Source organism: Myotis brandtii, unplaced genomic scaffold (assembly GCF_000412655.1).
Source record: "Myotis brandtii unplaced genomic scaffold, ASM41265v1 scaffold475, whole genome shotgun sequence".
NCBI classification, from domain to species: domain Eukaryota; kingdom Metazoa; phylum Chordata; class Mammalia; order Chiroptera; family Vespertilionidae; genus Myotis; species Myotis brandtii.
In genome coordinates, this window is record NW_005368148.1 from 3,249,584 (window position 1) to 3,265,229 (window position 15,646).

General features: G+C 42.5%; 1 protein-coding gene across 1 annotated transcript in view; it reads left to right on the forward strand.

Annotated features, from left to right (window-relative positions):
• The window catches only part of PAPSS2 (3'-phosphoadenosine 5'-phosphosulfate synthase 2), a 42,854-nt gene that overhangs the window by 16,882 nt on the left and 10,326 nt on the right, over positions 1 to 15,646 (forward strand). The window contains exons 4-8 of the mRNA XM_014547457.1: positions 650 to 788; positions 1,511 to 1,629; positions 1,755 to 1,868; positions 3,667 to 3,778; positions 13,993 to 14,198. Of these exons, the coding sequence (XP_014402943.1) occupies positions 650 to 788; positions 1,511 to 1,629; positions 1,755 to 1,868; positions 3,667 to 3,778; positions 13,993 to 14,198 (690 nt within the window). The remainder of the gene's footprint in view (positions 1 to 649; positions 789 to 1,510; positions 1,630 to 1,754; positions 1,869 to 3,666; positions 3,779 to 13,992; positions 14,199 to 15,646) is intronic.

Sequence of the window (15,646 nt, forward strand, 5' to 3'; positions counted from 1 at the left end):
GGAGCGGGGAGGGCCTGGAGGAATGTTGAAGTTCCAATTTCCCCCCCTGTTCCTTGCTCCCCTCACTTGCTTCCTCATTTCCTCTATTTAATATTGGTGATAAAGAGAAGTCCTTCATTTCCAGATGCCAGGGCACCAGACCACAGAAAGCCTTCCACACACACAATTGTAAGGCACACTTGGCCGGAGCTGAAAGGAAGAAAACATTAACCAAGAAAAACTCTAAGGCTCTATAATTTCATTTCTCCCCAAACTCCGAGGGCTTAGCTCGCGTAAAGGAAACAGCAGTTTCTCCCCAAGCCTCAGGTTCTGTGTGTTTCATTGAAATCACGGAGGGGGAGTGGCCCTCTCCCGGCTTGTCTGTGAGCTTCCAATAGGAAGCTCTGTACTTGGAACGCGTCCTTTGAATGAAGTGCTCCCACGTGGCCAGCCCTGAACTTTAGCAGAGATTCTTTCCCGGGCTGTGCTCGGAAAGTCCTCAAGAGAGCTATGTTCGCTGGAGTGACCTTTCTGGGCTTTCTCTGAAGGAGAAGACTCCCGCCACCTCTGCTGAGCACAGACCCCACTGTTATCTTCCCATGATGTTTTCGGATGAAGAATTTCATGGGGAAACCTCTTCTTCTGTTCTTAAGTGAAATTTTCTTTCCAGGATCGCGAGAATGCCCGCAAAATCCATGAATTGGCGGGACTGCCCTTCTTTGAAATATTTATAGATGCGCCTCTAAACATTTGTGAAAGCCGAGACGTCAAAGGCCTCTACAAAAAAGCCCGAGCTGGGGAGATCAAAGGTAGGAGAACCAGCTCAGCCGCACCTTTGCCTCTTGCGTCTGTCACCGATTCTTCCTGGTCTGTCTCCAGAAACCTGTCGGAAGTTTCAGAAGCTGTTTTCTAAAATTGCATAGAGCATATACAACTTCTGTCCCACCCTCATTTCTTCAGTATGCCCATGGGCTTATTGAAATGTGGGTTCATATTTTTAAATAGTTTTTTTATTTTATATTTTTTTATCTTTTAGATTCCACATTGCAACTAATCTTTTTGTTTGTCTGGTTGGTTTTTTGTTAATCTTCACTTGAGGATATTTCTCCATTGATTTTTTTTTTTTTTTAGAGAAAGTGGAAGGGAGGGACCACACTCCAAGGGCTATGGGTTCATATTTTTTAAGAACTGTCACCTCAGTGATGAGCAGTAAAGTTCAGGAAACTAACATGGATGAGTCCGTGTGAGCGTGTGCGTAGGAGTGCGCCTGGGTTTTTCCATCTTCTTTTCATTCTGATCAGCTGCAGGGGGCTCGGACAGCCAGATTTTGTGGCTCATTTGGGACTTTCTCTATTGAGAATGCAGCTGTGTATTTTCTCACGTACGGCTAGCGGTCCAGGATGGCTGGGTGACCTTTCCTGTTACAATCTGAATTCTCAGCTTAGCACATTATTCCGACATGTGTTATGTCTTATTGATTAAGAAGATGGTTCTGCTGGGGCAGATGTGATTTCCACCCTCTGCTTCGCAGGATTCACAGGCATTGATTCTGATTATGAGAAACCCGAGACGCCCGAGCTGGTGCTTAAAACCGACTCGTCCTCCGTGAGCGACTGTGTCCAGCAGGTGGTGGAACTTCTGCAAGAGCAGGTGGGTGGCCTGCTTGTCTTTTCTTTGCTTTAAAATTGAATAAGATCAGGAAAGATCATCTACTTACTGGAGCATTCTCTTTATAGTTTTCATTCCAAATTGTCCCCCATGCTGCTTCATTTCAGAACATTGTACCTCATACTGTAATCAATGGCATCCACGAGCTCTTTGTGCCGGAAAACAAACTGGACCAAGTCCGAGCTGAGGCGGAAGCTCTCCCATCCCTGCCAATTACCAAGGTAAGAGGGTGCAGGCTGGCCAAGGGGAATTACGCTTAATATCATGATAATTCATGTACAGTTACTCTTATTAATATTCGCGGTATGAATAAGGGAAATGCGGTGTTCATAAAGAAAAACGTTTCATCTTGTCAAATGTCTTTTAACCTCTTCTCCAATCAAATCTGTTGCCAAGAATTGCCACAGGGCAGCTGAGCACAGAGGCAGGCCAGGAAGGTAACTGTATTTCCATAGGACAGTTTTGCTTGATTGTCTTCATCCCTTCAGTTATGCCAAAGTGTGTGCAATAGGCAATAATTGTTGGCAGCTGCTGGAAGATTGCTTGTCAGGAACACAAGTGCTTCTTGGGCAATCGAGAAAGAATTTGGGGAAAACAAAAAACAACCCTGAACTGAAGTGATATGAATGCCTCAATCTTTTTCTACTCTGCAAATTCTACTCTTTCCTCATCTGGGAGCATCTGGTCTGAGGAGAGAGGGAGGCAGCTTTAGTTGCATTTATTCTGCTGCCTGGAAGATACAGATGCAACCCCTGTAGACTTTTCTGCACAGACTTGGCCTTTTTATGGATCAGTGTTAGTTGGTCCATACAAGGTGACCATGTTTTCATTGGTATCTTTTTGTTGTCTATTAAAACCTTGTATATTTTTATAAGAGACAGAATACATTGGGAACCTGTTTCAGCTCATGAAGACTCTATACCAGTGATGGCGAACATTTTGAGCTCGGCGTGTCAGCATTTTGAAAAACCCTAACTTAACTCTGATGTCGTGTCACATATAGAAATATTTTGATATTTGCAACCATAGTAGAACAAAGATTTATATTTTTTATATTTATTTTATATATTTAAATTCCATTTAACAAATCAACCAAAAAATGAAATCGCGTGTCACCTCTGACACGCGTGTCATAGGTTCGCCATCACTGCTCTATACTCTGATAACTCATGACAAATTTATACACAGAACTCCTTAGTCTACAAGATAAATTCTGAACACTCCAATGTTTCAGGCAGATTAGAAACATAATTATAATTACAGTGAAATCATAGTTCCAATAACAAAATGGGCTTCAAAGTAAAAAAAAACACATAAAGAACTTAAAACAATCTAATGATTAATTTCTTTTAGTCTGAAGAATGACAGGAAAGGTTTCAGAGAAGTGATCCAGGAGCTGGGTTTTAAAGGTTGAGTAGGAGTTTTCAGGTGGAAAGGAGGCTAAGCTGGAAACCACATATGTGTTTAGACTATACATTGGCTGGTGTTGTTAGTGAATTGGCTCCCAAGCGGGCAATGGGAAGGGGTGGAAGTGCCTGCATGAGCCCCTTGGGCCGGAGCTTAAAGGGCTTTCAGTATCATGCTAAGAATTTTGGAATTTTATTTTAGAGTCAATGGTTTGCCCAATTCAGTCAACTAAATAGTGCATTTGGTGAAAAAAAATATAGCCAAGCCAGAATTTGTGAGTGAGTGTGGTTGGGGGAGGGGGGGGGGGGGAGGAGAAGAGAATGAATTGTCAGTGTTCCACACAGTTGCACACCATAAGGATAGATACAGCCTGAAGTGTTCAAATAAATCATCTCAATTTGAACTCTTTTCACCACTCTTCTGTAGGAGAGTTCTAGATTCAAATATATCTGGCCCCAAGATTATGGGTCAGCATAACACATGGGAACACTAAAAACATAAAAGGTTCTGCCTTCATCTTCCTGTCAACTGAATAAGAAAGGGCTGCCCTGGGGCCAGATGGCTGAACAGCAGAGCTTATGGAAATGTTCACCTGCTTTTCCTGTTTTGCAGCTGGATCTTCAGTGGGTCCAAGTTTTGAGTGAAGGCTGGGCCACTCCCCTCAAAGGTTTTATGCGAGAGAAGGAGTACTTGCAGGTTATACACTTCGGCACCCTGCTAGATGGTATGGTTTTTTGTTTCATTATTATTATTATTATTATTATTATTATTTGATATTGTTGTTATTTGGCCAATACAGTGAAATTCCCCAAATCGGAACAAATCTTCTTGATCCGTGTATTCAATGCAACAGCTGATGGACAGATATTAGGAAAGGGGACTTGCGCTGGACTCAGAAATCCTACCGTTCATGACCTACTTCTGCCACGTATTCTTGGCTTTGGAAAAGTCACTTAACTTGTTGAAACTTTAGTTTTGCATCATCATTACCCTCCATTATATAAATACAGATTGATTCTCTAAATAGATTTCTAGATTCTGTACCATTCCGAACACTGATTTTGCTCTTTTCCTCCCATTTCTGTCAACTTTCCATCTCCACGTGGTTCCCAGAGCTTTTTCAGAACACAATGCCAAGCCTCTGAACTCATTTTCTTTCCACTCTTTATTATCAAAGAGAACATCTTTCTCAGAGTCTTCATAGGAGCAAGAGGTGCTAGTCCTTGGTTTGTAAATCTTATTGTGAAAACAGATCACTTATGGTGTGTCCAGTTCTATCATGTAGAAGCTCTGTTTTAAGGATTTTTCTGGTTATCCTCAAAGGATTATTGGTTGTTTAAAACCACGGAACTGAAGGTTTTCCTTGCACACAAAGCCAAGGGGTGGTTAAGGCTATTTCACCTTCACCGCCCTTTGTTGGCCCGGATACTCAGAGGGCAGCAGACAGGCAGAAGCATTGTCGCTAGATGCTAGGACGCTCTGGGCAACCAGGATGCACTCAGCACACGTTGCTGACCTGCAGGGCACCACTCATCCTCCAGGTGCTCGGTCAAGCCTCCTTCCAACAGCTGCTCTCCTTGGTGTGTGCTAAAGTGTCAATATGCATGAACTACACTAGGATGGCTTCACCCACGAAATGCTAACAAGGGCGCATGGAGGCAGCGTTCTGGGCACTCGCTGGTGGCTTTTAGAGTACTGATCTGGCCAAGGTCAGAAGCAAGTGTAATTCAGAAAACTTCCGGACCTTTCTATGATCATTTCCTTCCTCAAACTGCCTGAGCTTATCAAATGGTACTTAATCTGTTTCAAGACTCTGGGGAATGGCTGATTAAGTGGGAGGGGTGGTGGTAGAGTCACCCTGAATTTGTAATACTGAGCAGGGCTCAAACCTTTTAGGAAGAAAACTCAAATCAGATGTTATTTCTTGGGAAAGATGTTCATGTTCTGGGCTTGTGCCTCCGCCTGGGGAATGGGGCATAAAAGCCAGAATCAGGCTGAACCGGTGTGGCTCAGTGGATAGAGCGTCAGCCTGCGGACTCAAGGGTCCCAGGTTCGATTCCGGTCAAGGGCATGTACCTGGGTTGCGGGCACATCCCTACTGGGGGCTGTGCAGGAGGCAGCTGATCGATCTCTCTCATCGATGTTTCTAACTCTCTATCCCTCTCCCTTCTTCTCTGTAAAAATTCAATAAAATATATTTAAAAAAAAAAAAAAGCCAGAATCAGAGCCAAAAAAGACTCTGGTCAACATGGGCCCTCGCCCCTCTCTTCTCTTATCAGCTGTTCCATTATAAGCTGTGGCTGATAATGCCCCCAAACCTGAGACCTTCATTTCTTAGATTCAATAACATTCCAAAAGCACTTGATTTATGTATAGCTTGCCTTAATAATAATAATGCATATCCGTGCATTTCACTGTTTGCAAAGCATTTTCTCAGGCATTATTTCATTTGATCCTCTTAAAAGCCCTGGAAGACAGGCAACTATTTTCATGCTACTTTACAGATGAGGAGACTGAACTCAGGTTAAGTACTTACTGAAGTTCATACATTGGTAATGAGGGACCCAAGACCAGAGACCAGAATGTCCTGACAGCTGGCCTGCTGCTCTTTCCATCCCCGCTGCTCTTCTGAGGTCCTTTCCTATAGAAGCTAGTAGCTCAGGAAGTTGACATTTACCTCCATGTCTTAATTTCAACACATGCTGAGCGCAGGTTGCATCGAGTAACTGCCACTGGACTCGGCCGCCAGCCACGAATGAGAGGCTGACCGTGAGCATATAAACCAGAGCTGTGGCCAGAAGGAAAGTGAGCCACCTTGGAAGTGAGGACCTTATTGCAGACATAGTCCGTAACCTTTGACTAAGATTTGTTCTTTAAAGAAAAATACCAGGGTAATGGGTGTGGTTGCAAGGCCAATGTTCATGGAAATCAGGGTAACTTGGGGTCTAGGACTTCAGGGTGTGGGGATAAAAAGAATCCTGGAGTAGGCAAAATAGTTTGTGTTTTAAGAAGGGGAGGAGGGGGCATTTTTCCTGGGCTTCCTAGATGTTGATGGATTCTTAAAGGAGTCTATGATCCAGAAAGATGAAGAACAGCTAATGCAGAAAATCCGTCTGGATAATTTCAGCCCAATCTCTCTCCCTCCCTCTCACACCATTTCAGTTTCCTTTCATGGTGCTCTTCAATCTGCAAAACATGTTGCTTTTCTTTTTCTTATTTGGTTCTTACTACCACAAGGTGGGTGAAGCACCTGTTGCTCTCACTTCCCAGGTAATACAGGTGCCTATCTCTCCCCTCCCCCAAGCCCACCAGTCTGGGGAGACAAAAGAGGTCACTCTCCCATTAATACTTGAATCCCACTAGTTCTCGACTCCTCCCTGCTCATAGAGAAATCCAGGTTCTTTGCAAAGCCTCCCCCAGTGTTTGTGGAAATTCTCAAAGGGTGTTGCCTGTGCTCCAGAGTCAGGCCCCCGGCCATACGCCAGTTGCCATGTGGGTCTGTGTGTCTCTATGCACAAAGGTGCAGATCCTCCCATTCACTCCAGCTACTGCTGTCCTTGTACCCAAGTGGGAAAGAGAATGTTCCCTTCCCCTGTGTTGACCTCACTTGAGGACGCTCTAGAAGGTTGCTTGAGACCCACAGTGTTAGAGAACTGAGTGAGACGAGTCCTGTGATCTTACACCTCCCTTAATTCTCCTGTGGCTGCCAGCAAGGCTATATTGGGTAAGGGGATAAGACCAGGTGTCATGCTGTTTCTATAATCCTTACCTGCTTCCAGCCTGTAGGGCCTATTTCTGGGACTCTCCTCAAGACTCCTTTCTGCCCCCATGGGAATTCTCTGCTGGTTCCACCATCTACCCCTGCAACCCGAAACCACTGGACATACCCCGGGTATAATCAGGGTTCAAGATGCCTCATGCCCTTCAGGAGTCTCCTCAACGCCTATGGATATCAAATAATAAAAACAGAGACCAGGGATATAATGTGATGCCCACTTCTACCAGAGATGGAATATCATAGTGGATAAGAGTGTAAGCTGTGGAGCCAAACTGTCTGGGTTCATATGCCCTTGATTTGCTATGAACCTGGGAAAATTACTTAAACTCTCTGGGTCTCAGTCTCCTCATCTGTAAAACAGATACTAATATCAGTACCTACCTTATGGGATGTTGAAAGTTTAAAGGAATGCCTCGTCTAATAATAAATGTTTTTATACATCAACAAACCTCCATGGCGTGCAAGTAAAGGAACTCAAACTCTTGAAGAGAACAAGGCTTATCTCTAGGCGTGTCCGTTTGAAGTAGCACACAAAAAAGTTCATCAGCTATCCAACAAATATTTATTAAGTGTTCTCATATGCCAAGGTTTGGTCTGGCTGCTGGAGATAGAGTATTAATGAAGACAGGTATGAGCTAGGTGGGACAGACAGTACAGCTCATTGTCCGAACCTGGTCCAGCAGGTTCTTCCCTCCACATGAGTGGTTGTCAAACCTTAAAAAAACACACACAAAAAAACCCAGATAACCAGCCCAGCTGGCCTGGTGCAGTGGTTGAGCGTCCACCTATGAACCAGGAGGTCACGGTTTGATTCCCGGTCAGGGCATGTGCCCGGGTTGTAGGCTTGATCCCCAGTGAAGGGTGGTGTGTGGGAGGCAGCCTATCAGTGCTTCTATCTCATCAATGATGTTTCTCTTTCCCTCTCCCTCTCTGAAATCAATAAAAATATTTTTTTTGAAAAACCAGATAACTGTATTTCAGTGAAATTTGAGGCAATCTATATAACAGATGAAAATAGAGCTGCTCCTATGGGAGGGGCAGACTCAGCCACCCTTCTACCTGGATAGCCGCCTGGAGGCGTCTGAGGAAGCCAGTTGCTACCCTGCCCTGGACCACATCGTGACAGTCTCCTGGCAGAGCCTGGCTTGATGGCTTCTGGACTAAGTAGACAGAATCAAATTCCAAAAAGTGGTTAACATTTACATGTTAGAAGATTGGGCAAGATACGATTCATATAGATATCATTTAATTTTAACCAAGTCATGAAAATTTGAGTCACCACCATCGAAAATAATTTCTACAAAGAATTACAAAATTCTTAATCGCCTACAGTCTGTAGGCAATAATTATTTTATTCTGACTATATCTCCTAAAAACATTTTGTCAGTTTTAATTTTCTCAGAGATTCACATTTTTTCCCTAAATGAAAAAAATAGCTCAGTCTAATTTTTTTAGTGTTTCTAATAATTGTATAATGAGTTACTCCCTATTGTCCTCAAAGATCTTTCATGTCAATACATTATATCATTTTATTTCTCACTGGATATATAAAGTTTGGGGGTTGTAAAGTCTAAATTTAAAAATGGCATTACAAGTTTGTGTTCTTGACTGGCGACCTTGGGTTGGGTCAAATCATGGCAGCTTTGTGACACTCGATCATTTAAAAGTAAGTCTTCTGGGACTCTGAGTTTCCAAGGCAGGGCTAAGGGCTTTCCTTCTATCTGTCAGCATTTATTCAGCACTTAATGTGGTCTGACTGTGGCTTTTGACATAAGACATCACACTTAATCCAGATAACGCCGCTGTGAAGATGTGCACACAAGGAAATGGGTATTGGAAAGGTCAACTCACTTGAAGTCTCAATTCAAACCCAGGTTATCCGGGCCCGAGCATTTGTGCTTATTCCACAGAGCATGTTTTCATGTGCTCTAACCATCTAGGATTCTAGGATGCTCTAGAGCCGTTTGCTTCTGTACCTTCTCCCAAAGCCTGGTTTGGAACCATATGCAATAGTTACACCATCACATATTTGCAAGAAACAACTTCTTTCTGAAGTTGGAGGAGCCTTTGACATGTTAACATTATTTTAAAACAGGTAATCATCTAAAATAATGCTTTTGAATTTTATTGAATAATATCCAGTACAAATCTGGTTTCACCAGGGTTTTGCTGACATTACAGTCTCTATATTTTAAAATAGGAATAGCAAAGTATATTTGTATGTTATATGTGTGAAGTTTTAATAGGAATTTGTTCCTTATTGCTTTAAGATTACTTTGGTGCAGAACTGAAAACATGTTTCTTAAGTGTGTTTATATTTTTCTAGGCATGGTCCTTTCTGGTATGCACTTTAACTTTCCAAGTAGTTAAATTATTATATGTAGATTTATTATATTGATTAGAAATGGTTGAGAACCTAACTAAAAAAAAAATCCAAATGAACCAGTTGGAATTGCTAACAGTTCATGATCGAACCAGTTATAATAGAATAACGCTACATTCTTCTGTTGACTGGAGTCCAAAGAACAGGAAAGTTCTGGATCAGATGCAGCTGTTGTTTATAATGTTGTAGTTGGCTGACAAAAGTAAACTCATTTCTAAATTGTTGCACATTTTGTTCCTGAGATTTTAAAAGATTTTATGATCCTTTCTGCTAGTTACTTCTACTGAAGGTTGGTCCTCTATTTAGTTTCACAAATCTGGGAATAGCATTTACAAAACATTTGTAATTGCTGAAGGATAAATCAATTCTAGATGCGCTAGTTACTTCTACTGAAGGTTGGTCTCTATTTAGTTTCACAAATCTGGAAATAGCATTTACAATACATTTGTAATTGCTGAAGGATAAATCAATTCTAGATGCCATTTAAAGTGGATGCACCTGGTTGGATTGTGAATGCTCCTACTTCACTTGTTTGTGATGTGTGATTATGCATGAATTCAATGGCAAGCTGATGATTGACAGGTATAGAACTGGGAATAAACACACACTTGCTGTAAGCTTCTGCACTGTTCCAGAATGGAAAGGTAAAATTCTGAAGATGTCCTTTATCTTTGGCATTGTTTTCCATCACTGTTTTTTTTTTCTTTAAAAAGCCTAGGTAAGCAATAAAAAGTAATTTAGTTTCTTTCCCCTAGAAACAGCCCCAAACAACCAAAAGGTTGTTAAAATGAAAGACCTGCAAGGTTAAAACAAAAGGCTTGCAAATTATTTAAAGCAAAAGCAAAATCATTCCACTGAACATGAAGTGATGTAAGTGGCTACAAAACCACAAGACTCTTTTCTAAAGTGAGATATATCACAATAAAATGCCCAAAGCAGTCCCCACCGGACAAGAAGGAAAGAGGCTGAAAGCACCAATCAATGTTTCAAACGATGCACAGAGTTCCATTGTTGGCTACGTTTTTGTATTAGCAAAGCAGATAGAGGGGATGATAGGGAAACCACCGTGAATCGGCCTGCGCCTGTGTGGGGTTGTCGCCGCGGTGTATGAGACCAGTTGGCATTTTATCGCTAGAACTTCTCCCCGTGACATCCCACAGGTGAGCTCTCTTATCTTGGCACTCTTGTCCGGGAGTGCGGATTCCTCGGTTTGGATTTTCACTCAAAGCCAAGAGACGGGTGGGCCAGAGGCTACACTGGGCAGGAACCTCGTGGACCTAAGGAGGAGATGGCAACAGGAAAGCAGAGTATTCCTTGGATTTCAACCCAGAATAATCGAGGGGAGACACCACCTCAGAACTGGGCTTCCTCCAGCATCCTGCCCATCTTTTGCTTTGCATTTTGTTTTACTTCATTTTGATCTAGTCCCTCTTTATAAGCAGTGTGGTCAGTCATCCACATTCCACAGAAGGTTTCTTTTATTTTTTTTATTGATTTTTTTTCTTACAGAGAGGAGGGGAGAGGGATAGAGAGTTAGAAACATGGATGAGAGAGAAACATCCATCAGCTGCCTCCTGCACACCCCCTACTGGGGATGTGCCCGCAACCAAGGTACATGCCCTTGACCGGAATCGAACCTGGGACCCTTGAGTCCACAGGCCAACGCTCTATCCACTGAGCCAAACCGGTTAGGGCCACAGAAGGTTTCTGACGAGTTCATCAGTAATCTTGAAGGTGTTAACCTCTCTCTTGTTTTCTCAATTAGACTATGCAGTGGGTTTAATTATCTTTCATCATAAACCTCTGCTGCTGATACAGTGCTTTACAATATGCCTCCTCCCAGCAACCCAGGGAAAAACATATTATTTATTATCCCAATTTTCAAGTGAGGAAATTGAGCACAGAGGTGAATGGCACAGGTAGTCAAGGGGAATACGCATAACTGAATTTAGTGTTCTCTGCACAGGGCTTGGCCTGCTCTTATTGCCTCTGAACTTTGAAACGGGAGTTATTTGAATGACAAAATCCATTACTTTCTCTGCACAGTGTCTTCTTTTTGGTTTACAAGGGTTCGAAGAGCAGGTTACAGGATTTTATGATAGGGTTTCTTTATTGCTGGCAGTTGCTGTCTATATTCTGTGACATTCTTTACATTCTAGTAACTTCTGGAGAGAATTTAATAGGAGTAAAGTGAGATGCCTGGAGACTTTGGTTTCATAGCTGGAGTGTTTGGCTCCTCAAAACAGAACTCAGATCTCAGATCTTTAACTCTGTCGGAGGCATTCTGAATGTTGGCTTTTGAAAGTTAGGTTCAAAAGACTTCATTCATCTACGGTGCATTTCCTCAAATCCATAAGTAACTGCATTTGTTTTCTCTGGAGTTTAATGTTTTCTTTATTTACCTTCCTTTCCTTTCCTTCTGAGTCTTAAACTTTGGAACTTCCCACAAATCTCCCTAATGTTCTTTCATGGCTCCATTTTCTTCCCCGTAAGTACAACAGAGAGACTGACACATTCGCTAGGATGTTTGAGCACCATTACAAATGGAGAAAAACAGTTGTGTGATTTCTCTTGCATTAATTAACTGGCTTCATTAAAACAGATGTTTTCAGGGTGCCAAACAGTATCCTTTTAAAAAGCCCCAAACTGAGAAACATCAATGTTTTTCTCTCTCTCTCCCTCTCCCTTCCTCTCTCTCTCTCAAAAATCAATAAACAGTAAAAATAACAGAATGTGTTAAACATAAGGAAACTTTAAAAAGTGACTCCATCATCATTAGTTATGCGGTTGTTACGCTGAGCTCTAATGTAATGGTGCCCTGCGGACTGGGAGACCATTAGGATTGTTGGCCTCACATTAAAGGAACCCCCGCTCCCTTCCCCCCCCATGACTCTGTATTTTTTGTTTCTGTATAAATTTGGTTTTTCCAGAGAAAAAGGAGGGAGGGAGGAGGGAGGACAGGAATGGTGGAGGGAAGCGGGGAGAGGAAGAGACAGAGATTTATTTTAAGGCAGTGGTTCTCAACCTTGGCTGCACATTAGAATCACCTGGGAATCTTTTTAAAATCCTGATTTCTGGGCCTCATCCTCCGGAAATTCTGTTTCTTTGTTACTAATGTTGTGGCCTCACCCCATAACAAAGAAACAGAATTTCCGGAGGATGAGGCCCAGAAATCAGGATTTTAAAAAGATTCCCAGGTGATTCTAATGTGCAGCCAAGGTTGAGAACCACTGTTTTAAGGAATCAATTATGGCAGTTGTGGCGGTTTGGCTAGTCCAAAATCTGCAGGGTAGGCTGGCAGGCGGTAGACCCAGGGAAGAGTTACAGATCAAGTCCAAAGGCAGTCTGTCTGCATTATAGAATTGTATACCTGAAACCTATATAATTTTATTAACCAATGTCACCCCAATAAATTCAATTTTAAAAAAGGCAGTCTGCTGGCAGAATTTTCTCTTCTTAGGAGGTCTAACTTTTTCTATTAAAGCCTTCAACTGATTGGATGAGGCCCACCACATTATGGAGGGTAATCTGCTTTACTCAAAGTCTACTGACTTAAAATGTTCATCTCATCTAAAAATACCTTTAGAGAAATGTTTTTGAAATCTAGAAGAATGTTTGCCCAAATATCTGGATACTGTGGCCTAGCCAAGTTAACACATAAAATTAACTATCACCATTTCTATCTGTTTTTATATAGTTTTCCTGTCTCTTCCTTAATGGTCAAGCTATCATATGACATTTCTTGCAGCTGAAAATGTAAATTTTCTGAACACCACATTCCACACCTTCCACTTTGCTGTGTCATATGCTAAGAAGCCAGTAGCCCAGGTTTCTTAATTACCTTTTAAAGTAAGAGACTCATCAAGATGAGAGGTGCTCACTCTCCAAACAAAGGGCATGAGCTTTAGTAAATAAACTGCATGTTGTTTTTCACCCCTCCCTGTTTTTTTGACTGATGGTTCTCAATTGTGGTTGAGCCAGCAAGACTGGTGGTTGGTTCCCCGGTGAGTCTTTTCAAAACTGTTTAATGCCCTAACTGGTTTGGCTCAGGGGATAGAGCGTCGGCCTGCGGACTGAAGGGTCCCAGGTTCGATTCCGGTCGAGGGCATGTACCTGGGTTGCGGGCACATCCCCAATAGGGGGCGTGCAAGAGGCAGCTGAATCGATGTTTCTAACTCTGTATCCCTCTCCCTCTCCCTTCCTCTTTGTAAAAAATCAATAAAAAATATTTTTTAAAAAAACTGTTTAAGGGTGATGCTGCCCCTGGACCACAGTAAACAAAAAACATCAAGAGGACTGCTTGTTTGGGGGTTCTGCTCACTAATATTAAATGTCTGGTGTGTGTGTTTTTTCTTTTTCTTTTTCAATTCAATGTGTTAGCATTGCAATTAAAGTCTAAATAGATAATGAGACTTGCCAGATGTTGTGACAAGGTTCATTTCCAAGGAAGACTAGAGGGGTCTTTTACTGTGTGTGTTTTTTATTTGTTTAATTGGGGTGTTAAGGACTTTAAGCTCCCTAGTGCGTTGAGGTCAGGCCTGAGCTTTAAAACGGGGACCCAGAAGGGAGACACCCCTCCCTGGTCCCTTAAATTACGGAGACAACCTCCACGATCTGAATCTCAGCCCACTTTTCACAAGTGCCCACCTCCTGCTTTGAGAAGCCCCTCGAGGACGTCTCATCTAGACTCGAGAAGCTGGTGCAGCTAGCACAACCATGTCTGTACAGGACAGCACACAGAGTCCCATATTCACGCACCACGTGGCTCTCTCTGCAGATGGCGTGATCAACCTGAGCATTCCCATTGTGCTGCCTGTCTCTGCGGACGACAAGACGCGGCTGGAAGGGTGCAGCAAGATTGTCCTCACACATGGCGGACGGAGGGTGGCTATCTTACAAGACCCTGAATTCTATGAACATAGAAAAGAGGAGCGCTGCTCCCGGGTGTGGGGGACAACATGTGCAAAACATCCCCATATCAAGGTAAGTTGTCAGACCTTCCCGAAGGACTTAGAAAAACTGGAGTTAGATGGAAGAATGCATTTCCAAGGCAGGTTTTTCAGGCTTTGCCTTGGAGGTCTTTTTAGAAAGGGGCAGAGAAATGTCTTTTATTTGGAGGGCTGGTCTAAATGAGCTCTTGTGTCCTTGGCTCCTGTGATGTCTGGGTCCCTCAGCTGAATGGGAAACAACTGGGCCGGGAGATAGTTTAGTCTAGCGCAGTGATGGCGGACCTATGAGACGCGTGTCAGAGGTGACACGCGAACTCATTTTTTTGGTTGATTTTTCTTTGTTAAATGGCATTTAAATATATAAAAGAAATATCAAAAATATAAGTCTTTGTTTTACTATGGTTGCAAATATCAAAAAATTTCTATATGTGACACGGCACCAGAGTTAAGTTCGGGTTTTTCAAAATGCTGACATGCCGAGCTCAAAAGGTTCGCCATCACTGGTCTAGCGTCATAAGCAACTGTAGCTATGCACCAAACCGACATTCACAAGGGAAGTCAATTTCTTCCTACAGAATGGGTCCAGCCAGTCACTGGGAAGAGACTCAGAGTTCATGCTCTGTGGCCAGGGCGGAGGTCAGGGACATCCTTTCAGTAAACAAAAATCAGTGCAGATATTGGCAGAGTTTCCGGAGGGAACATACCACATTTTCATCACCGGATATTTTTTAGATTGAAAAATGTATTCATCTGATTAGGATCATTTCAAGTTTCTCCCGCCTAAAGGCAAAACAGACTAAACCTCCTCAGAGTCCCTCACAACTTCCGTTTGATGGGTGGGAGTGGAGGGTATTATGGAATTGCTAGAGGTGGTTCATTTCCCATAAAGGAAAAATATGTGAAATTGAATACAAAAAGCATTCCTCCATCCAATATTAAAACATTAGGGTTGACATTTTAAAAGATTGGACTTGTCCAGTTCCGGAGCCGGGGTAACTACTTTTCAGACAGTTACAGAATAGAGAGCAATTTGAGGCCCAGGAGACTTTAAAAAGCACATCTTCTCTCTGGGCCTCAGTTTCTTCATTTATAAAAGGAGGGATCCAGACTCAAAATAACTCCAAGATCTTTTTCAGCACCAAGACCCTGCAAAATGTTTAAATAAATCTGTTCCAATCTGTTGGGAAAACATGTTTTTATTTTTTTACCTGAAATGTTGCAAGATAGGAAGGGCTTTTCCAAGGCCGCTGGTGGCAGCCTCTGATGGACAAGGTCAGTTGGCTGCAAAGCAGCTTTTCATTTGTTGGACCAAACTCTCCACCCTGCAGATAAGCATCTTTAATCTTTTTTAAAAATAGTTTTATTGACTTTTCATCTTTTTTAAAATATGTTTTTATTGATTTGAGAGAGAGAGAAAGGGAGAGGGATGGAGAGGGGGGAGGGGAGAGAGAGAGAGAGAGGGAGAGAGAAACATCGATTGGT